Raw genomic sequence first — 24,818 nt, 5'->3', positions numbered from 1 at the left:
CAGTTGTGGCAGAAGACTAACAGTGATCAAAACTAATTGAAGAAAAAAATACATTGAAGGGTAAATTTTGTTGAAACAGTTTTTGAATATAGTTTGGTCCTGGCCAGACAAACTACTATGTCCAAAATCATGTTACAAGAAAACTAGGTTTGAATATTGCCACTATTTCAAACAGATCTCTCCACCTGTAGTAAGGATTGGGCATTCGAGTACACTCTCTTTTCTGATAATAAAATAAATTGTTAGGTGATGTCAACTGAGTGATTCCAACTTTTTATTATATATGAATCACACCTGAAAATATATGCATGCAGTGGCTTTCAAAGACTGTTTTTTTAAAATTTGGTCATGGAGAATGCCATTTTGTGGCAATGTCATCGTGGCTGTAAAAAAAAGTTGCTCTCTTCGTTGGTTAATCTGCTTGACACTCTGGATATAGGTACAATGGAGGAATTCAATGTGACCAAACTGTGTCAGGATTAGTCAGAACAGAGGGCAGTTTCTGGTAGAATGGTAGGCGCACGGACGCTAACTGTCTCTGAAGACAGAAGCAATTAGGTAAGAATGAGGAGGTGAAAGACCATCCAGGGCTCCTGTGGTTCAGATACATATTTTAGAAGGTAGGAAAACTGCCTAAAATCTAGTTAATTTTTCCAGCTATGGTTATGCTGATTGAGGATACCCTCCACATAATTTATAGCCAATAGGAAGCGAGAAGGCTAAAGAAACACTTTCAGTACTCTGGTGCTAAAATCAATCAGGAATAGGGTAGTGTGGTTTCTGGCTGTCTGAAAAAGTAAGTGACTAAAATATTTATGAAAAGATGCCCATCCTTTCCAAATGATTTACATAAACTCAGCAAATTTTTGGATAACTGGAGGACTTTGTCAGGGGGATTGGGGTGTTTTGTTTTTTGCCATAAATAGTGAAAAAATACTCTTTGTGAGCAAAAAACCTTAAAGAAAGCTATGCAACATAAAGTTAGATTTCCTATTCTCATGGCTAGCGTAATCAATAGACATAAGGGTTAAACAGAACACAGAGGAATACTGCTCCTGAGTTGGAAATATGCCAAGGAGGAGTCCTAGTAGTTCAAGAAGGAGCTGCAGTACATCTCATTTTGAGAGGCTGTAATAATTTCTAGGCATTAGCCTCTACATACTCTTGAAGAATGTACTGTATTTATTTACTTCTCTCATGTGAGATTATATATGTAAAAAAGGTCCTAGAAGAACCAATGCAGAGCCACAGAGAGCACAGCAATCCAGGATATAGTACTTTCACAGAGAAAACTAGCTTCACAAGGCATATAGGGATCTGAAGGTGAAGGCAGCAGGAGTTGCTGAGAAGGGAAATTGATGGGACGAACTCATGTGGATGATCATCTGGAATTATAAAACTTATTCTCTATGAGTGATCCTGAAATGTCTGAGAGATTGTTTAGCACAGGCAACTTGGTTTAAGCAATTTATTCATGTTCAGCCCTATAAAAGACTTAGTGACCATTATACAGGCTCCGACTAAATGACAGATCCAGTGGCACATGTTCCAGTCTCTCCATTATAAGTCACCAGATAAAAAGAAAATGTCCTTCCATAATTCTGACTGCTACATTCCAATACTGAACTACAGTATTGGAAAGTTTGTACAGGGATCAGGGACAACCAAACCAAGCCCTTCTGAGATATAGTCACACACCTGCTCAGTGTAGTTTACATGCTTCATCGAGAATGGAACCCTGTCGACCCAGCCACTGCGCAGAACTGCTTAAAAATAATCAGGCTTCTGCTTAGCACTATATGAGGAAAAGGAATTGGATAGTCACCTACTTGCTGAATGGACCTTTCTTTATTAACGGACCAGACTTTTTAACATATTTTTAAATGTAGAAGAAAATCCTGTGGATGAAATTACTAATAAGATGTACAACAGATTAAAAGAACCAAAGGGCATATCTAGATAAAAGAGGTGGAGGTGGCCAAAGAGACCAAAGATGAGATGGAGGAAATTGAATAATTGTGTCAGAAGCTTTAGCAAGCCCTGACCACTGCCAACAAATAATGTTGGCTCCATGGAGTAGTGAATGCACTGCAAAAGTGCAGTGTACAGTTTATCATTGTTTCTGAAGCAAAAATGACATGAATTAACTGATTACGTTGGCAGAGGATTGTAGTAACTCATAGAAAATGCTTTTAATCACAGAGTAATTGGAAATGTTTTTTGGCAGTGTATTGTTTTATGCTCCTATAGTAGCTTAGTAGTATTGACTTTCATTAAAAGGCAAACTTTATTAAAAGACAATTTCATTAGCCTAAATATTGTTTTATGTTGCTTAGAAGGCTAAAACACTGTTTTTAAAGATGCTCTTCACTTCATTATTGTTAAAATATAAAATGATGATACTGGAGGTGACAGGTGCCACAGTATTGTGATTAAAATGAAGTATCAACATTAAAACTATCAATAATAAGCCAAGGTTTTGTTTATATAATAGTTTCTTCTTTGAATGTTTGCTCATGACGATTCCATTCAAGATATATGCACACCCAAGTGCACAGCTGTCAGAGATTTTTGCCTTAGCAGTATCCGTAGGGTCAGCTGTGGCGCCCCCTTGAGTGCCGCACTCATGCGTCGGTATATCAGGCACCGCCAGCCCTACACCCTCTCAGTTCCTTCTTACCGCCTGAGATGGTTAGTCAGAGAACGTTTGGTTGGAGAATGTTTTTCCCTTACCTTCTCTCTCCTGTCTTTGAACCTTGGAACAGTAAGTTTGTTTGTATGTAGTTGTTAAGTAGTGTAGTTAGAAGTTAGAGTCCTAGTGGGGACTTTGTCCCAGACAGGGCATGCCCCCGTCTCTGGATTTTATGTCCTGTTCTGATTGTAACAGGCCTATGCCTGTTAGTGACTCCCATAGCAGCTGCCTGAAGTACTTGGGAGAATCACATGTGAAGGACAAATGTCACATCTGTAAGAACTTTCGCCCCAGAATACAGAAGGAGTGCAGTATTCGTTTGAGGACCCTTCTCATGGAGGCTGCTCTCTGCCTGGCCTCAGAGCCATCCCGGCCAGACTGTAGTCCCAATACTTCGGCCTCGGTGCATAGTGCACTCCCAGCATCGGGCTCTACCTAGCACTGCTTGCTGTCGCTGGTGCCCAAGAAGAAGTTGAAGAAGCACAACTCCCTGGCACAGAGCAAGAAGGGCCAAGGCGTATTGGGTAAAGGATCCAGTTCAGGCTGCTCACCCACTCTGGAGCTATGGGGGGTGCCTCCCCGATGGGATCCCTACCCCCCGGAGGGATCCACCACTGACTCTGTGGAGCAGTAGGGGACCCAGACTCATGGCAGGACCAACACCTTCCCCAGGCCCTCTTGGCGCCCAGAGGGCAAAGGCCTCTACCAGTGCTGCTGGCACCACGCGCGTCGCAGGAAACAGCAAGGGTTCCCTACGAGGGCAAGCTAGCAGTAAAGACCTCCCAGAGGGCAAGTGATGGCTGCCGATCTCCGGAACCAAGACAACACTCTCTGTCTCCATGCCCCAAATCTCCAGCTTCTCAGCCCAAGTCTCCCACAAGATGTTCCAGGTCGCCATCACCCTGATCGTGGTGTCTGTCCTCTCAACGTGGATCTCCCAGGGGCAGGGGTGAAAGTAAGTCGAGTGACTTACCGGTACCCTGGGGCCAGCTGTGGCCCCCAGACGGGGTGGGGCCTAGGGCAGAAGGGGCGGGGTTGAGGGGGTCAGAGCCAGCCCACCCTGTAATGTAAGTGCCCTCCCCACACACACACATATCTGAGTAGCAGCAGCAGCAGCCCGGGGCTCTGGGGGCTATTTAAAGGGCCTGGGGCTCCCCTCTTCTACCACCCTGGCCCTTTAAATAGCCTCCAGAGCCCTGGGATAGCAGCAGGGCTCCAGCTGCCTCTGTCGCCCCGGTCCTTTAAATAGCTGCTGGAGCCCCACCACTTCCCCAGGTAGAAGCAGGGGAGCCGTGGGCCCTTTAAATAGCCCCCGGAGCCCTGGGGAAGCGGCAGGACTCCAGCAGCTATTTAAAGCACTGGGGCGGCAGAGGCAGCTGGAGCCCCGGCCCTTTAAATAGCCCACCGGAGTGCGCGCCCCCCCCCCAGGACTCTGGGGGCTGTTTAAAGGGCCTGGGGCTTCCCTGCTTCTACCACCCCAGCCCTTTAAATAGCCCCCGGAGCCCTGCAGCCACTACCCCAGGGCTCCAGCAGCGGGGCTCTGGAGATAATTTAAAGAGCCTGGGGCTCCAGCCACTGCTGGGAGCCCCAGGCCCTTTAAATTGCCCCCTGGGGAAGTTGGGCTGCCCCAGTATGGTGCACTGGCTCTTGCCGGAACACTGTACTGGGGCGTACCGGCTTACTTTCACCTCTGTCCAGGGAAGACATTGGTCACCGTATCTGCAGCATCAGTTACCCTCCCACCAGCCATCTCCTCAAATCCCCATCTCCTAGACCATGGGAACGGTCTCCAACACGGTACCGGACTCCCTGTCTCTGGCACCGATCCACCTACTCAAGACACCGGTCACCTGTGGCAACCATTAGCCATCAGACACAGGCTTTGACGGCCCAACCATAGTCACCGGATAGGGATTCCTCTGGCATGGAAAGGGAGTTCAGCCCCTCACCGAGGCAGCACTGGAGCGACTGGGCCCCTGAGGCTGCCTCGACCTCCACAATGTCATCTTGGCAGCAGGGCCAGTGGCCGGCACAGTGACCCTACTGGAGTGCATTGGACATGCCCGTGATGTTGATGCCCTCTTCCCACCATTCTTTGGCTGCCACCTCAGAGTAACAACCGGCAGCACTGGGCTCGGTACGCAAAGCTTCTTTGAACATCGGGGTAGAGGAGCAAGTGCCCGCCCCAAAGTCCCCTTTTCCCACAGGGGATTATTCCCTTGGTGATCCAGTCGTCATTCTTGTCCCTGGATGAGGCGGTGGTGAGGCCCTCTCATGCCAGCAGGTCAGATGACTTTAAAGAACACCAGGCCCTGCTTCAGAAATTGGCCACCAACTTGGACCTGGAGGTAAAGGAGATGGCTGAACAGGCAAACACCCTGTTTAATGTACTCTCGGCATCTACCCCTACCCATGTCGTGCTACTGATACACGATAAGGTCTTAAAAATAGCCAAAGCCCTCTGGCAAATCATCCCTCCCATCTCCAAGAGGGCCGAGGAAAAAGTATTTTTTTCCTGCCTAGGATTTTGAATTCATGTACACCTATCCACCTCTGCATTGGCTGGTTGTCTCTGCAGCCAACAAGAAAGAGAGACGGGCAAAACCAGTTCGACCCCCAAAAATAAGGAGGTCAAGAAGCTGGCCCTTTTTGGAAGAAATATTTATTCAATGGTCAGCCTTCCGTTCCGGATGGCTAACCACGAGGCTCTTTTGGGCAGAGGCATCTTTAACTTATAGGTCTCCCTCCGTAAGTTCAAGGAGTCCCTGCCACAGGACTCAGCCCAGGAATTTGGGGCCCTGGTGCTCCATCCAAATGGCGTGGGATGCAGCTGATTCAGCAGCTAGGGTGGCCATATCAGCAGTGGTCATGAGGCACAGTTCCTGGCTTCAGACTGTTGTCCTGTCCCAGGAAGTGCAGTCCTCAATCCAGGACCTCCTGTTTGATGAGAATGGACTCTTTACAGAACAGACAGATGCGAGGCTGCGTGGACTGAAGGACACTCAGGCCACCCTTTACTTGCTGGATCTGCATACACTGCAGTCAGCGAGGAAGCAGTTCCTTCCACCCCCTCTGCCAAGCCCTTCGCAGCCTCAGCAGAGTTCTGCAAGGAGAAGGGATAGAGATGTGAGTTTTAGTCACCACCCTTCCTCCTCTCGCTCACCCACGCAACCCGGCCAGGCAAAGCATCATGGGGACCAGAAGAGCTCATTATGAGGGTGCACTCGAGAGCGACACCCCAGTCAACTCCCCGGATTCTTTCTTTCTTTCCTCAACCGTCTTTGTCCCTACCGTTCAGCCTGGTCGTAAGTGAGCTTGGACTGTTGGGTGCGAGAAATTGTATCTCTGGGCTACACCTTGCAATTCTCGGCCACGCCCCCTTCTACCCTCCCTTTCCCATCCCACTTCAGGGACCCTTCTCACGATCAACTTCTCGTTTAAGAGGTTGAGAACCTCCTGCAGCTGGGGGCAGTGGAGGAAGTCCCTCGGGAAGTGAGAGGAAAAGGTTTCTACTCCCATTATTTCCTAATCCTGAAAGCAAAAGGGGGCCCAAGACCCATCCTGGACCTATGATACCTCAGAAGATCTCTCAAGAAGTTGAAGTTTGCATGGTCTCCCTAGTCTCCATCATCCCCTCCCTGGATCCGGAAGACTGGTACTCCATCCTTGACTTGAAGGATGCCTATTTCCATATCTCCATCTTCCAAGGAGAGATGATTCCTCTGTTTTATAGTGGGCAGGTGCCATTTCCAGTTCATGGCATTGCCCTTTGGTCTCTCGTCAGCCCCAAGGATGTTCACAAAATGTATGGCGCCAGTGGCTGCTTACCTGAGGCGAGGGGTCCAGGTCTACCCATATCTCGATGATTGGCTCATGAAGGGCAGATCTCCAGAACAGGTGCAAAGGATCCTCGATCTGTTACATTCCACCTGCCACGACCTGGGCCTGTTGATAAACTAAAAAAAAATAACCTTATGGCTGGTGCAACAGATAGAGTTCATAGGGGCGTGTCTCAACTCCACACGAGCCAGAGCCTTCCTTCCAGAGGCACATTTCCAGGCCATGTTGGGCCTGATCTCCCATGTGAAAGACCACTCACTCACCACTGCTCGCATGTGCCTGTGGTTGTTAGGCAAAATGGCAGCATGTATGTACGTGTTCCATCAAGCCCGGCTCCATGTCTGGCCACTGCAAGCATGGTTGGCGTCCATCTACATCTGCAGTAGGTATGATCTAGACGGGGTAGTCGGGGTTCTGGATCACATCCAGGCACCCTGGATTGATAGTTGAGCTCCATATCAGTATTGGAGGGAGTTCCTTCGCAGCGCCGTCCCTGTCACTGACCCTGGTTTCCGATGCCTCGGATCTGGGCTGTGGAGCCCACGTGGGTGAACTCAGCATGCAAGGCCACTGGTTGTGGGACGATCTGTCCCTTCACATAAACTTCAGGGACCTCAAAGCGGTTCGTCTGGAGTGACAGGCTTTCCTGCCCCACCTGGAGAGCAAGGTGGTGCAGATCCTGATGGACAATACTGCTATGATGTGTTACATCAACAGGCAGAGTGGAGCCAGGTTGTCGGCCCTTTGCCAAGAAGCTCTCCGCCTTTGGGACTTCTGTGTGCAGCATGCCATCCATCTGGTAGCCATGCATCTGCCCGGGGCCAGGAACATGTTAGCGGATTGCCTCAGCAGGACTGTCTCGTCTCATCACAAGTGGTCACTCCATCTGGAGGCAGTCAGTGTGATCTTCTAGAGGTGGGGAACTCCCCAGGTGGACTCATTGCATCCCATCAGAACAGGAAGTGCCAAGTGTTCTGCTCATTCTGGAGGATGGACAGGGGCTCCCTGTCCGATGTCCTTTTGCTCCCGTAGTCGGGGGCTCTGATGTATGCCTTCCCACAGGTGCCCTTGATCCAGAGTTCTCATGAAGATCAAACAGGACAGGGTGAAGGTGATCCTGATAGCCCCTGCATGGCCTCAACAGCACTGGTTTGGCACGCTGATGGACCTTTCGGTGGCTGCCCCACTGCAGCTGCCTCACAGGCTGGATCTGCTGTCCCAGAACCACGGCAGTCTTCTGCACCCGAACCTGGCAGCGTTGCACCTGATGGCATGGCTACTGCATGGCTAAATGCTTGCCCCATGTCCAACAGGTCTTGTTGGGTGGCAGAAAGCCCTCCACCAGAGCAACCTGCCTGGCCAAATGGAAAAGGTTTACATGCTGGACCTCAGGCCAAGGTATCTGGGCTGAACAGGTCTCACTCGCTGTAAGCAATCCTGGACTATCTTCTGCACCTCAAGCTCCAGGGATTATCCCTGTCATCAATTAAGGTCCACTTGGCTGCTATTTCGGCCTTCCACCCTCCACTCCAGGGCAGATCGGTCTTCGCTCACGACATGATGGTTTGGTTTTTGAAAGGTCTGGAGTGGCTCTGTTCCCATGTCCGGAACCCTGTCCCTCCTTGAAACCTGAATCTTTTGCTGTCATGGCTCATGGGTCCTCCCTTCAAGCCTCTGGCTTCCTGCTCCCTTCTCCTTCTCTCCTGGAAGGTTTCTTTCCCGGTCGCAGTAACATCTGTCCTCAGGGTGTCTGAGATCAGGGCGCTTACTTTGGAGCCACCCTATATGGTGTTCTACAAAGACAAGGTCCAGCTGTGGCTGCACCCAGCGTTCCTACCCAGGATAGTTTCACAGTTTCATGCCAGCCAGGACATATACTTACCTGTCATCTTTCCGAAGCCTAGTAAATCGGAAGAGGATCGGAAAAGGTGCACTCTCTGGATGTCAGGAGGGCGCTTGCCTTCTACATCAACGGGACCAAGCCATTTCACAAGTCAACTCAGTTGTTCACTGTGGTGGCAGACAGGATGAAAGGCCACCCAGTGTCTGCCTTGAGGCTTTCGTCCTGGATCACGTCCTGCATCCGTTACTGCTATGATCTGGTGAAAGTGCCTCCACCAGCAACAATAACTGCCCACTCAACTAGGGAACAGTTGGTCTTCCTGGACCAGCGGCCTTCCTGGACCAGCTGCCAATTCAAGATATCTGCAGGGCTGCTACCTGGTCATCTAATCTACACATTTACGTTTCATTACGCACTTACCCAGCAGGCCCGAGACGATGCTGGCTTCAGTAAAGCAGTGTTGCAAGCCACACTACCGTGAACTCTGAGCTCACCTCCAGAGATACTGCTTTTGAGTCATCTGGAATGGAATCGACATGAGCAAGCACTCGAAAAAGAAAAAACAGTTCTTCGAGTGATTGCTCATGTATAGGTGTGCGCGCTCTCCACATGCACCGGTGCCGGAAGTTTTTCCCCTAGCAATACCTGTAGAGGGGAGTGCCCCAGTGACCCCTGGAGTGGCGCCTTCATGGTGTGGTATAAGGGGAGCTGCACACTCCCCCCACTCTCAGTTCCTTCTTGCCGCTGGTGAAGGTGCGTTGGAACTACTCTGCTTCAGCTTTGCTGTAGCTCGTCCCCAGAACGCTTCGTTCGTTCAGTGTTGGTACCTGTAATTAGTTAGCTGTTTAGTTAGTTCAGTTTGTCAGAGAACCCAGGCTGGGGCATGCCCCGTGCCCTGGGTTTTAAGTTGTGCGGCACTTGTAGGTGATCTGTGCCAAGGAGTGACCTGCATGCAGACTGTCTGCGCTGTTTGGGAGAAACCCATATCGGTGATTGTTGCAAAATGTGCAAGTCCGTTTACGCCTCCGACCAAGAAAGAAGGGGACATTAGGCTCCGGGCCATTCTCATGGAGTCAGAGCTGACCCCAACTCTGGCGTGCTGCTCCGAGCCAGCACCGTGGTGTCAGTGTACAGCGACCTTCCAGTGCCATCGACCAGTTGGCACTGCTCCCTGTTCACAGGGCACACCAAGAAGGCCAGAAAGATGCCTTCCTCGCAGCGACACCGAGGGAAACCCAGGACAGAGGCAAGACCCATGTTGGGCAGTCCTCGATCCCCACTGGCCTCTAGGCCTCCGACTCATGTAGAGCGGAGTAGCCCGGCCCCTTTGGAGCAGACCTCCCCAGATGTCCGGATGTCATCTGCACCGGAGGTCATGCAGGCGGTCCAGGAAGTTATGTCCATGCCGGTACCAGGAGCACCACAGATGTTGGCCCCACGCTCCAGGGGCAAGCGCCACTGGGATCTCCACTGTCACCCCCAGCTCGGTACCAATCTTGATCCAAGGAACATTTCTGATGCCGTTTGCTGCCCAGCGACGGTTCAGAGCAAAGTCCATGTGGATCGCCCTTGACTCCCACCAGACTGTCTGGTTGGGTTCCGTCAGACCAAGACACTCGGCACCGCTCCACCTCAAGGAGTGAATACCAATGGGACCAGGGCAGGTGTCGCCAAAGGTCCTTGTCTCGGAGGGGTTTCGCAGCCAGTCACGGCACAGACTTCGATGCCGTTCCCACTCGGAATCCTGCTCCAAGACTCCGCCAAGGCATTGCCTCCGCAGCCCCAGGCGTCCATCGCCAGCGTCTCACTGTCTCGGGTCTGCCCATCGGAGCCAATCGCAGAGCAGCTGTTACCGATGGTACCAATCCTCCCCGTCGGGATCGTGGTCGGCGTTGCTCCCGGCGCTGCTGCTCCTCCCAGTCTGCGGACGGCGGCAGGTTGTATGTCAGCCTGGTCTCCATTCGTAGTCATCCATCGATGTGCCAGGCCAAACAGCAGGCCCCACCGATGCCGTAGCAGGCGCAGTGACACCAGGCGCCGTGGCTGGCCCAGTGATATCAGTGGGCACCATGGCCCATGATGCAGCCCCCGATGGGGGCTTGCTCGGTAGCTGGAGCCTCGGAAGCACCATCGGCCTTCCTCTCCAGACCTCCAAGGAAGGAGTCAGTGGGACGTACATCCTCAGCACCATGCCCAGAGACCGACCAGGTGGTGGACCCTCCGGTGCCGGCGGACACCCAGAGTACCGCACTGGCCTCCTCACCCTCCCCGGATGAGGTGATTACAGCCCCGCCCCACTCCGTCCTGCAGGAGGACTTTAGGGCCCACCAAGAACTCTTAAAAAGGGTGGCATCAAGCCTCCACCTCCAGGCAGAGGAGATGGAAGAGCCCTCCGACTCCCTGTTTAATGTGCTCTCCTCTTCGGCACCGGGCAGGGTAGCCTTGCCTCTCCATGAAGGGGTGGCAAAAATTTCAAATGCTCTGTGGCAAACACCAGCCTCGTTGGCCCCCATCTCTAAGAGGGCAGAACGCAAGTACTTTGTGCCTACCAAGGAACACGTGTACTTGGGCGCTGGGTGGGTGTATAACTCCCTGGTGGTAGAGTCGGTCAACCACAGGGAACAGCAGGGCCGGCCAGCCAGCCCCTACCCCAAAAAATAAAGATTCACGGAGGCTGGACTCTTTTGGAAGAAAAATGTATTCGTCCTCAAGCTTCCTGTTACGAGTGGCAAACCACCAGGCTCTCCTGAGCCGGTATGAGTTCAATCTGTGCAGCTCCCTGCCCAAGTTCGAGGACTCCCTCCAAGAGCACGATAGGAGGGAGTTCAAAGTGCTGGCGGAGGAAGGTACAGCAGCTGCCAGGGCAACCCTGCAGGCAGCTTCGGATGCGGCAGACACAGCCGTGTGGTCCATGCCTCCGCGGTGTCCATGAGAAGGGCTTCATGGCTCCTGCTCTCTGGGCTGTCCAGTGAGGCGCAGACCTCTGTGCAGGATCTCCCATTTGACAGCAAAGCTCTCTTTGCGGTACAAACGGATACAAGACTGCATGGCATGAAAGACTCCCGCACGACTCTCCAGATTCTGGGTGTCTATGTTCCAGCTCCGGCTAAATCTAAGCTCAAACAACAGCAGACTCCCGCTCAGGCCACCCACCTGAAATACGAGGCTGCCCATAAGAAGTTACGGGACTATAAGAGGCGCCCTCAGAGACAGTCTCAGCCTGCCCCCCTGACCTGGGTCCTCCAAGGGCAAGCAGGTGGGGAAAAGGCGTTTTTGACAGGACGCTCGGGGGAGCCCTGCCAGTTCTCATCAGGGATCACCGTCAATAAAGCTTCCCTTCTCCAACCGGTTGTGTGCTTTCCTCCCGGAGTGGTCACAGCTGACCTTGGACCGATGGGTCCTCAACACCATCTCCTGGGGCTACACCCTCCAGTTTACTTCCTCCCCGCCCAACCATCCCTCACCCCCGTCCCTCCTGGGGGACCCCTCGCACAAAGCTCTGCTCAAGCAGGAGGTGGGGTGGCTCTTGGGCCTAGGAGCAGTGGAAGGGGTGCCCGAGGAGTTCAAAGGCAAGGGGTACTACTCCCGCTATTTCCTTAGCCTGAAGGCCAAAGGGGGACAAAGGCCCATCCTGGACCTGCGAGGTCTGAACCAGTACATGGTGAAGCTCAAGTTCCACATGGTCTCCCTGGCCTCCATCATCCCCTTCCTGGATCCCAGGGACTGGTATGCTTCCCTCGATCTGCAGGACGCGTCCTTCCACATTCATATATTGGAGGGACACAGACACTTCCTCCATTTTGTGGTGGGGCAGAATCACTACCAATTTACAGTCCTCCCGTTTGGCCTGTCCACTGCCCCCAGGGTATTTACAAAATGTATGTCAGTGGTAGCGGCCTCTCACAGGCGTCGGGGGGGTCCAGATCTTTCCCTATCTGGACGATTGGCTGGTCAAGGGCAGCTCGCGGTCGCAGGTGAGGGATCACGTGACACTCCTCTGGTCCACGTGCACCGTAAACAACACCAAAGCCACATTATTCGTGGTTCAACACATAGAGTTTATCGGGGTGCTCCTGGATACCTCGTCGGCCAGAGACTCCCTTCTACCGGACAGCTTCAAGACTCTGAAGGGGCTCATCAACACGGTCACAAGATTCCTGGTGACAACAGCCAGAGCATGCCTCCAGCTCTTGGGTCACATATCGGTGTGCACATACGTGGTCCATCACACCAGACTCAGGATGAGGCCCCTCCAGCTCTGGTTGGCCTCTGAGTTCTCCTAGGCCAGGGACAGGATGGACAAAGTCCTTACCGTACCCGACTTGGTGATCGCCTCCCTACGGTGGTGGTCTGCCCCAAGCAACATGCTCCAAGGGGTCCCGTTCAGGGACAGGGCCCTGTCAATGGAACTGGTGTCCGATGCGTTGGACCTGGGTTGGGGGACCCATGTGGGGAACGTTCAGACCTAAGCCCTGTGGTTGGCTCAGGATCTGACCCGATATATAAACGTCAAGGAACTCAGGGTGGTACGGCTGGTGTGCGTGGCCTTCCGCTCGCACCTGGAGGGCAGGATGATCAGGGTCCTCATGGACAACACGGCCTCAATGTTCTATATCAACAGGCAAGGCGGGGCCCGCTCCTTTGCCCTCTGCTGCGAAGCCCTCAGGCTGTGGGATTTCTGTATAGCCCACAACATCTGCCTGAAGGCCTTCCATCTACCAGGGGCCTGGAACACACAGGCAGATCGCTTGAGCAGGGACTTGTCCTCTCAACGTGAGTGGTCTCTCCACGCGGAAGTGGTTCACAGGCTTTTCCACCTGGGGAGTCCCCCACACTCGGACTTGTTCGTGACTCGGCAGAACCAGCGCTGTCCCCGGTTCTGCTCTGGGGGGGACTGGGAAGGGGCGCTATCTCCAATGCCTTCCTCCTGTCCTGCTCAGGCCAGTTTCTCTATGCCTTCCCCCCCGTTCCCACTGATTAGTAAGGTCCTGGAAAAGATAGAGACAGACAAGGCCTGGGTCATCCTGATTGCCCTGGCGTGACCCAGGCAACATTGGTATGGGACCCTCATGGGCCTGGCAGTTGCTGCGCCGTGGCCGTTGCCATTCCGCCTGGACCTGCTCTCCCAGGACCAGGGCCGCCTTCTCCACCCCAACCTAGTGGCTCTCCACCTCACGGCATGGCTGCTCAATGGCTAGGCAGGGAGGAGAAAACATGCTCAGAAGGGGTTCAAAACATCCTCCTAGAAAGCAGACACCCCTCCACGTGCCGCGCCTACTTGGCAAAGTGGTCCCAGTTCTCTAGATGGGCAGGTGAACGGGGTGTTTCCCCGGTGGCCGCCCCGATCCACCTTATCCTTGACTACCTTCTCCACCTGAGAGTCCAGGGCCTGGCACCCTCATCAGTCAAGGTGCACCTGGCTGCCATATCGGCCTTCCATCCACCGGTGCAGAGCCACACAGTATTCTCCCATGCTATGACTTTTTCCATCTTTTTCCGTATGCTAGGCCCCCGGTCCAGCAGTGGGACCTGAGCCTGGTGTTGGCCTGTCTCATGGGGCCCCCCTTCGAGCTGCTAGCCACGTGCTCCTGGTCCCACCTCTGGTGGAAGGTGGCCTTCCTGGTTGTGATCACGTCAGCCAGGCAGGTCTCAGAACTCAGGGACCTGACCTTCAAGCCTCCATACATGGTTTTTCATAAGGACAAGGTCCAGCTCCACCCACACCCTGCGTTCCTCCCGAAGGTGGTTTCTGCCTATCACATGAGTCAGGACATTTTTCTGCTGGTCCTCTGCCCCAAGCCCCACGCGTCCAGTGAGGAGTGCCATCTCCATACACTCAATGTGCAGCGGGCTCTGGCTTTCTACCTCGAACGGACCAGGCCATTCAGAAAATCCTCGCAACTGTTCATCGCCTCAGTTGAGTGCATGAGGGGTCGGTCTATCTCCACTTAGCAGCTTTCCAACCAGATCACTTTATGCATCTGTTCCTGTTATGAGCTGGCGGGTATCACCCCGCCACCAATTGTGAAGGCACACTCGACTTGAGCGCAGGCCTCGTCGGCTGCCTTCTTGGCCCACGTCCCCATCCAGGACATTTGTAGGGCCGACACGTGGTCTTCAGTTCACACGTTCACCTCGCACTATGCGATCGTCTCCTAAACCAGGGATGACGCCAGGTTTGGCCAGCTTGTCCTCCGTCCTGAGAACTTGTGAACTCCTACCCACCTCCAACAGATATAGCTTGGAATCCCCTATTGTGGAATACACATGAGAAATCACTCAAAGAAGAAAAGAGAGTCCACATCCCACCCTCCTTCCCACCTGTTGGAGTTGTCTGGCAAGAAGGAACTGAGGGTGGAGGGAGCACGCAGCTCCCCTTATACCGTGCCATGGAGGCACCACTCTAGGGGTCGCTGGGGTGCTCCCCCGTACGGGTACTGCTAGGGGAAAAACTTCCGGCACCGGTGCACGTGGCGAGCACACACACCTATTGTGGAATACACATGAGCAACACATCTCAAAGAACACCAGTTACAGAAAAGGTAACTTTTACCTACCTTTCGTAACTGTTCTTTGAGATATGTTGCTCATGTCCATTCCATTACCCTCCCTCCTGCCCCTCTGTCGGAGTTGCCAGCAAGAAGGAACTGAGAGGGTGTAGGGCCAGCAGCGCCTAACATACCGACGCATGAGTGCGACACTCAAGAGGGCACCACAGCTGACCCTACGGATACCACTAAGGCAAAAATCTCCAACGATTATACACATGGACGTACACACACCTAGAATGGAATTGACATGAGCAACACATCTCCAAGAACAACAGTTACAAAAGGTAGGTAATCATTTTTTCTTTGTTTCAATCCTTGACTTTCTCTTCAAAGGTTACAAAACAGCAGGAAAATTTCTTTGTGGCATGTGTCATATTTCTTGATCTAGCTGCACGTCTGACCCCTTCATGGCCTCCTTGAAGGTGCCCTATTAGGTGTCAGGCCTCTAGTCATCGCTGCCCTCAGGGCAGAGTCCTGTGAGTCTCTTCTCTAGACCTGGGCTGCAGACCCTTATAAATCACTCATCTCAGCAGAATCTGAGTTTCAATCAGCACTTGCAGTCCTGTTTTCTCAGGGGCAATGACAGGGTTAAGCAGTGACCAACCAGCTTTCATAAAGCAAAGAACTAATTATTCAGAACAAAGGTGTTACAGAAAAAACACCTTAAAAGCAATAAACTGCTTATACAACTGCCTAGTTTATCAGGTGTCACCCATCTTCCACATGGAGACTCTGGTTCCAAAGTACTTCAGGTCCTCCCCGGAACCTGTCCCTCTTCATCACAGTCTTACCTCTGTTCTTGGATTGATGATGAGCAACTTAGCTCACCTTTCCTGATCACTCTTGCTTCAGTCTGTTTGGTAACACCCATTGTTTCATGTTCTCTGTGTATATAAAATCTCCCCACTATATTTTCCACTATATGCATCCGATGAAGTGAGCTGTAGCTCATGAAAGCTTATGCTCTAATAAATTTGTTAGTCTCTAAGGTGCCACAAGTACTCCTTTTCTTTTTTCTCCCTGTGTCAGGGTGAGAAACTTTATACAGTTTACAATTCAGTTTGCCAGGCTTTTTGAACCAGGTCAAAGCAATATATGCTATCTCCCCAGAGGGCTAAGCATGTCCAGAGATGTTACTTGCAGTAGGGATTCACATTAATTGCCCACCTGATTTTAGTTCCTGCAGGAAACCCTTTAGTTCCCCACTTGAGCCAGGAATACAGTCACTAGGCGGCCCATAAAGCTACATGTAACATTTTTTAAGTAGATACATTAGTTTTGAATATTCCATTTTTCATTGCCTCTAAGTGTTGTTGTTTTTCTTTAATAGATTTATCCTTTTATAGGCCTGTAATTATATCAAAAAGTATCAATACAAACTTTAATATACCAGGCTTTTCCCTCCATGCTTCAATATGCTGTGCCTCTCCAACCATCACCTTGAATAAGCATCTGGTTCACTACATTTCAAAACAGAGTCCTACTTTACTATAATTTTTTGGATTAATCAAGCTAGATTTTATTTTTAACTCATTTATTCTTGAATCACAAAAGCATTAAGCATATATATTGTTGCCCTTTATTTTTTTTAACTTTATAACTTTAAACCAAAAAACTTTGTTTTAAAAGGATTTTTCTAAATAAAATTTCTCCTTGTCTCAGACTTTTAAAGCTAAGATTCAGCCAGTTATTTTAGTTATACAGCAAATTTATAATAAATCCATTAAAATAAGGGAGTAAAATCTTTCAGAGTTATAATTTGAGCCCTGCCCTCCTCTTCAGGCAGTGCAGTTACGTGCTGCCCCCTATTCAAGCTGGATTGGAAGATGCTAGTGTGGCCCTAAATCCCTAATCCTGCAAACACTTACTTACATGAACTGAAAAGGATTACTCACCTTTTGTAAGGATGTTCAGTTCGGGCCCTAAGAGGTTTGTCTTAGAATCTGACCAGTAATATATATTTTCTTTAAAGGGCACTGTGAGATTAAAAAAACAAGTAATTAAAATTCATATCTCTGTTATAAAAAAATCTTAAATTACTAAAATTGAAAGAATTTTCAAATCTGTTTCTTTTCATGTTTATATTCTGCAGTTCTATTATCTTGGAAAATTAAAATAAAGTAATACATTTCAGTTGTTTTTAGTCTCTTTTGAGTTCATATGACTTTCAGATTCTCACAAACTAGCACAATGTTGGTGTGTTTGATTTGAAAAAATGGCATTAGAAAGATTAAAGTTTTTAAAAAAGCTATTTTCATTAGTTTTTTTATTATTTAATTATGAAAATATGTCTGTTGGTCTTGAGTTTTGCACAAGTTTTTTTTTGTTTTAAACCAAAACTGGTCAATTTGGCTTTACAGTTTCCCTTTAAATCCTATGTAATTCTTTGCATGGACTGTGTATGTAATAGTGATTACATTTTACTTTTGATACACTAAGGCCTTGCTCCTGCAAATACATAAGCACATGAATGACTTTGCCTCATGTAGTAGTCCCATTGACTTGAGGGCTTCTCACATGCGTAAGTGTTTGTGTAACCTTTGGGTAGGCTAGAGTTTATTTTACTGCCCTTCCCCAGTGCCTAAAAAAACCTAACTTCATAGAAAAGCATGTGGAGACGCAGAATTCAGTCATTAAGGATTTTCAGCAAGGATTCCACAGGGTCAACCACCCCACAATCAAGTCCAAAAAGAACAAAAGGAATTAACTTAATTCTTAAATACCAACTTTATAAAATCTTATCATAATATTTTTATTAACAACAACTTTAATTTCTACAACATAACATACCTATTTTATAATCCACATAATCTTTATAGTAATACATAAAAATAAAGAAAAGAAATTAAATCTAAACAGGTCAGTCCCCACAGAAACACGGTGAGAGGAAATTCTGAATTCTCAAACGCTTAGGTTGAGTTCATCTGAGTCTCAGTTACAGTTTTTGATCACCAAAATCTATACAGTCTGCTGAATGGAAGCACTGCATCCACATCTTCCCTCCACTTGCTTGTAGAAATCTTCAGATGGAATCCATGCAGACTCTTCCTTCTCCTCTAGTGAAATCACTCAGTTAGCTAATTAACCAACCACTCAATTTAAGTATACAGGGGGGAAAAAAACTCTGTTACAAGAAAAGTACAAACTGAGAATAGCAAAATATAAGTGACTCTTTCCCTGTCATCACATTTAAATAAGAGAAAAGTTGGTGAATCATACTAGTTGAGACAATTTAACTAAAACAGTTTGGCTAAAATCAAACATTCCAAGTATACAATTAAAATTAAAAAATTAGTTTTTCCTTCCCGTTTCCCCTTTCTATAATTAGCACGGCCAGGAGGGTTAACAATATCACTAACCTGCTGCAAAATGCTTCAGAGTTAGGGAGAAACAGCCTGCTGTCTACTGCTGTGACTCAGCTTCTCCCAACCCACAGAGGGCACAAGGCCTTTCGCAAAGCAGCTGCCCTGGCTATTTGCCCTCATGGATAAGTCTGCAAGGTTTCATGGAAGTCACGGATTCTGTGACTTCCATGACTTCTGCAGTGGCCTGTGCACCTGGCTCCTGGGCAGCTTGGGCAGCCCCGGCACCCGTCGTACCAGCCACTGCTGGGGCAGTCTTGGGCCATCGTGTGCCCACCTCCCAGAAGACTTTGGGTGTGGGAGGGGACAGGGGATTCAGGCACGGGACAGGGTGATGTGAGCTGTGGGCAGCGCTTACCTGGGGGGCTCCCCAGAAGTAGCAGCATCCCCCGGACTCAGCTGCTAGGTCCAGGAATGGCCAGGCAGTCCTGTGTGCTGCCTCTGCCTGCAGGCACCACCCCCGCAGCTTCCATTGGCCGCGGTTCACTGTGTGGGTTGGGAGTAGCTAAGCGAGGGGGATGTTGCCACTTCTGGAGAGCCTCCCAGGTAAGCACTGCACAGAGCCCACCTCAACCCATGCCATGCCCCTGCCCCCTCCCATACCCAAACTCTGCTGCTGCTGGTGGGGGTGGGTGGGTGCGGAGCCAGATAGGGAGCCTGCCAGCTCCGCCAACCACCACCCACCCCACCCACCAGCACCAGTGGGGGTCCCAGGCCGTACCCTGCCAGCCACCTTCCCCCAGCACCCATGGCACCTCCCCCCAAGTTTTAGTCACGGGTATTTTTAGTAAAAGTCATGGACAGAAATTCACGGCCCATGACCTGTTTACTGCCCATGACCTGTCCGTTACTTTTACTAAAAATACCCCTGACTAAAACATAGCCTTACTAATGGAGTCTCAGTCAAGCTACTGGGAACCCATTGAGCATACCCAAAACTACCACACCCAATATCAGAAAATTCTGAGTGCTAATTGTGCATCTGCCTAACAATGACCCAGACACAACCCATTCCTCCCCACCTCCCCAGATAGATCTCTTAAACAGTTATCTTCCTATTAGGCACGTGGGTTACATTTGCAAGATCAGGGCCTAATAAATTGTAACTCTTTGAGCTTGAATTGCACCTGTGATACAGCATGGCCAGAGGGTAGCAGGAGAGTGTTAGAAGGGAGCCTTATTCTCTGTAGAGGGAAGAAAGTTTGCTATAGATTAATTAAAGCACCTGAAGCCAGTCACTTGATGAAACCCCCCCTGCTTCAATCAGACAAGGGAAGAAGTTGAAGCAGAGTGGACTGGTGTTGGAGTAGAGAGCAGTTTGGAGGAGTTGAAGCAGAGTGGATTGGTGGTGGAGCAGAGACCAGTTTGGAGGGAAGCAGAGGAGAGTTTGGAGAAGTGCTGTGGTGGGCTAAGAAGATCAAGACCCTAGGTAAAGGGACACCTGGTTTGTGCAGAGGGAGGGCAGGAAGTCCCACAAGCTGAAGGGCAGGAGAGGGAAGTAGCCCAGGGGAAGGAACCGCTAGTTCAAGCGGCTTACTGCTATCCCTAGGGTCCCTGGGCTGGGACCCGGAGTAGAGGGCGGGTCTGGGTCCCTCCCTCTCCGCTCCCCTGCTCTAGGACACTAGCGGGGCAGTTAATACCCCAGTTCAGGGGCGAGAAACAGATCCCTGAACCCTCCCCAAGAAGAGAGAGCGCAAGACCCATCAAAGTAGTGCCGGCAATTTGCCACAGCACCATTTAATTACATATATAAATATCTTCCAGTGGTTAAACATTTACAGTCAAATCACTTATGAATATGAATAATACCACTGGCTTCACACGGGTATAGTGCAGGTGGAGGTTGTACAAGGTTTCCCAAGGATCTGTGCCAATGCATCTGAATCTTAACCTGAAAAATCCCCATTATTCAAACTCTGGGCTCCTTATGAGCAGATATTCCCTGTTGTGCTAAATTGAGTTGGGTTTTGTGGTTGGAAACTAGAGTGAGACCTCATAACTCATTTTCACTTGAAACCTAAACTAGGATTTGAACCCTTGTCTCTCATGGCAAAAAGATGGTGAGCTTAACTCTGTGATATTTGGCTTGCCTCTGCTCCACCTGCTTGGGAAAAAGAGAGATGAAATATTTCAGCAAAGCTATAGCATTTAGTATTGTCATGTTTAGCAATTTTCAGATATCTCTATCTTTTAAAGATGTTTTCTTAGAAGAGATATAGTAGAAGAAACTAATAATAAAAAGATAAATCCATAGATGAAAGGATTTTCTTGAGCTTAGCCGATGAAATAATTTCGAAAGGAACACATTTACAAGTAGCACTTTTTCAAATGCAGTTTATAAAGAGTGAATAAAATAAATATCAAGATGTGTTGTGGTGGGAAGTCAGATGATCAAAGGGAGATACTGAATAGACATCCTTATTTTATCTGAAAGAATAAGTAATTCCTTTGAGAGGTTTTGTGATCATTTCTGACTGAAAACTTTGTATGCGTTACTCAGAAATACAATGAAAAGAAAGGCAGTGTAGTTTAGATAATAGTGTCTGTTCTAAGCACGAGGTGGCATGTGGACATTGCTTGTGCTATTGCTCCAAATCATTTGAATGGAAATATTGGATTAACTAACCTTGTGTCAGGTCTATTAGTTAAATAAACCCTCCAACTGTTCCTGACTGAAGGATGTGTAGTTGCAACTGAAAGATGGTGCTGCTTTTCATTAGAGTTTTGTGAAACATGTCCTGCTAACATAATGTTATTAAAATAAAGTGGTTTATTAGAACGGGGTAACAAGCAAAAATTCACAGCTTTGTCTTTTCACAGGGAGTTTCAGCCCAGTAGGAAGTCCTCTTAGCCGAACACCATCCGTCAGACTACAGACGGTAAGGAATTCTATTTATGCATTTAAAAAAATTGATAAAGTTAAACTATAAAATGGCATTCTTCACAAATTGCTTTGTAGAAAAGCTTTCTTCTTCTTTTGTGAATAAAAGGAGGTATCTTTAAGGAAACTTTTGTGGCTGTGTAGGCTTTTACCTCATGTTGTTGATATAGAGGTCAGAGGTTTTTTTTTAAAAAAGGTAAAATACAGTCGTCTTCTCTCGCGCGCTCTCCCTCTCTCTCTCTCTCTCTCTCTCTCAATTGTTTAGAAATGAATAAGTCAGAATTACGTTCCTGTATTCTTGGTATTTATCAGGAATATAGGCAGTACTAAGTCAGGAGGGGAAAATGTGGTTGTAACTTAAAATTGGCTATTGGATCAATTGCAACTGTTTTTTACCATTAACTCACCTATATCTTATTTCAAGCACTGTTTGTACCAGTTGGCTCATGGTAACCAAAGTGAAATCACTAATATCTTCTGTGTATTTCTTTTATTGTGCATATAGGTTGGTGATGATGTATACTCCGTCCTGATCCTTTTTTCCGAACACAAAAGAACCCCCAAACTCTATAAACTTAGTTAACTACGACTATACAATCATTAAAGTATATGTTTTTTAAAATACCAGGGAGGGACTAGTTGTAGAAGAAGTAATGTTCTTAACACTTTGTGTGTGGCCCCTAAAAAAATGGGCCTCTTGCACTTGGGACGTTAACCCCCTGGTGCCTGCAATCGAAATGTCCTGACCTAATGTGCTATGGTAATTGCTTGCCAGCTGCTGGCCTCCAGAGGGTTCATCGGAAAGGGACATAAATTAGATTGTGCCCTTAATTCCCAGAACCTGTTCCACCTTTTATTTCCATCTCATTTAGACCTTTCCTTCACAAAATCCTTTAATGTGTCTTTGTATCTGGCTGATATAATAAATAAGACTTCTCTTGAAAAACAACGCTGAAAATATAGTTTTGCATTCATCTTTTTCTCTGTGGCTAGGTGACTATTATTGTCTGCATATTTTATACATATTTAATTCTAGATATCAGCCAATTATTAGGAAAAATTATGAATTATTCAATATGTATATCAGTGCTTTCCTGCTACAGCAACCCTTAAAAGTATCTATAGTATTGACTCATTTTTGGGAAGGGATTTATAAATAAATTAGCAGCTTTCTGTTAAACTTGGTGGGATTGAATATATTTTCTTTAACCCTTTTTCTAGTGATGTTATAAATAAAGTCATAATAGCATAGAAATGATATTCTTTAAAGAAAGAAAGTAAATGTTGCCAGATAAGGACAAAATAGATCAAAATAGTTTTGCTGTGTATTTGATTAATCTCAGGAGTTGGTTTATTTCACATACTTCTGAATTCATCTTCTTTTTTTTTCTTTCTTTATCCCTGTAGGCTTTGCTGAGGCAGCTGTGTTTGCATTTCTGTTTTCTGTTTGTACATTGTAGGATTCAATAAAGTGCAGCCTGGCACAGTTTTTCCTTGAGGCAGATTATAGATTCCCATGCTCATTAAATGCTGAAGAACTATAATCAAATAAGGATCATATTAATTTGAAACCCACGGAAGTAACATTTACAGTAGTTTCAGGATATTAGATGTATTAATTAAGACCAAAGCCCACTACAGTATTTTAAGATGTTACTACTTTCTCTATGCTTATAGCATTTTAATGTAACTATTAACACTTTCCCTTGTGTTTTTTCCTTTGCATATACATGGAATGTATACATTAAGATTCAATATTAAGTGTTAATTTAAAGATGCTTTCCATTTTCAAGGTAATAACCTAACTTGGATGATATTTCTCAGACATTTTTCATTTTGAGGAACATCAGTCATTTTAATCCCAAAGTCACCTATATTCCACACAAAATTAACGTCCCCTCATGCCCACCTGAAGTATCAAGGAGTTACAATACTTCCTGGGGTTCACCAACTTTTATAGGCTGTTCATCTCTGGATTTTCAGGCTACTTCACCCCATTAATAGCACTTCTCCTTAAAAATACCACCTTCAGCTGGCCTCCAGAGGCCCAATGAGCATTCATCCTACTCAAGATGACCTTTATCCCCACCCCAATCCTAGCTCATCCCAACCCAACATGACCCTTTGTTGTCAGGACTGATGCCTCCAATGTGGCAATTAGGGCAATACTCTCTCAAAGAGGTGGTCCCCAATAGCAACTCTTGCTTTGCGTGTATTATTCATGGAAGTTCGCTGCAGCTGAACAGAATTATCTAGTTAAGGAGCTTCTAGCCATCAAAGCAGTTTTTGAAGAGTGTTGCTGCTATCTGGAGGGTGCTTGGTACCCAGGACAGGTTTACTTTGATCATAAAAATGTAGAGTACCTCTGCTGAGCCAAGACTCTTAACCAGATGCAGTTTCGCTGGGCCCTATTCTTTGCACGCTTCAGTTTCACCATCATGTACCACTCAGGAGCTCAGAACAAGACTGCCAATGCCTCGTCCCAAAAAGGGGAATATCTCACCAGCCAAGAGCCCCCCTGTGCTGAGCCCCCCCATTCTTAAGCCTCCAAACTTCCTGGATGCCGCAGTTCCTCAGGACTTCATGTCCATGAGCCGCTCAGCTGCAGAGAAGTATCCCCATCCCAAGGAATTTGAGGCAGCAAGCCAAGGGCAACACCAGGTCCAGGATGGCTTGCTCTCTGTCAAGGGCTACTTCTGCTAGAACCCCCTCAGTTAGAGGTACTATGGTTCTGTCATGACTTGCCATTAGCAGGCCATTTGGGTTGCTTCAAGACTCTCTGTTTGGCCATCCACTCCTTCTGGTGGCCCTGAATGCACACAACAATCCACTTGTATGTTGATTTCTGTGAGACATACCTGCGCTCCGATATCACGCTCAAAACTCCTCAACGCCCTAATGCCTTCTGAGACCCCATCCAGGCTTTGGGCAGCCATTACCCTGGACTTCATAGTCAAGCTCCCTGTGTCTAACAAGCACACTGATCTGTCTCCATGGAATCCCAGAGCGAGTCACGATTGATAAGGGTCTGCAGTTCGTGTTGTGGTTTTGGAACAAAATCCTACAATTCCTTAGGATCTGTGCTTACACATCCATTGTTTATCCCCCACAAACTGATGGTCAGTCTGAATGAGCAATCAAGTATTAGAACAATACTTGTGGTGCTTTATTAATTTCCTTCAGGAGAACTGGTCGAGCTTCCTACCCCAAACAGAGTTTGCTTACAACAACGCTGATCATATATCCACCATGCAGAATCTGTTCTATGCAACCTCAGGCCTCCACCCCCATCTCCACCCAGCTGCATCTGTCACCTCCACCAATCCTGTAGCCCCTGACTGCGTGTGTCTGATCCATGATGTTCGAGAAGAACTCAAGACACATATGGACAAGGCCAAGGAAGATTACAAGTGGTATGCTGACCACCTGTGCAGGGAAGGCCTGGCATTCACCATCAGGCAAAAAGTCTGGATATCAGCCCAACACATCTGCACTGACTGGCTATGTCATAACTGGATTACCAATACCTTGGGTCACATTCCATCAGCCAGGTAATCAACCCAGTGTTCATGAGGCTTCATAACTACGCAGTGTTCCACGTATCCTTGCTAAAAATCTACGTTGACAACCCTTTCACTCACTGCGCCCA

The 24,818-nt window shown here is 48.3% G+C and overlaps 1 protein-coding gene across 3 annotated transcripts in view; it reads left to right on the top strand.

Moving 5' to 3' along the window:
- The window catches only part of AHI1 (Abelson helper integration site 1), a 182,134-nt gene that overhangs the window by 112,728 nt on the left and 44,588 nt on the right, over nt 1–24,818 (top strand). For all 3 annotated transcript variants that reach the window (XM_084625130.1, XM_084625129.1, XM_084625128.1), the window contains exon 22: nt 21,109–21,167. In XM_084625130.1, coding sequence (XP_084481256.1) covers nt 21,109–21,167 — 59 coding nt within the window. The remainder of the gene's footprint in view (nt 1–21,108; nt 21,168–24,818) is intronic.

Source organism: Lepidochelys olivacea (assembly GCF_965140295.1).
Source record: "Lepidochelys olivacea isolate rLepOli2 genome assembly, chromosome: 3".
Classification (NCBI taxonomy): Eukaryota; Metazoa; Chordata; order Testudines; family Cheloniidae; genus Lepidochelys; species Lepidochelys olivacea.
The sequence above is the reverse complement of the archived record's forward strand: the minus strand, read 5'-3'. Positions and strand labels throughout refer to the sequence as shown.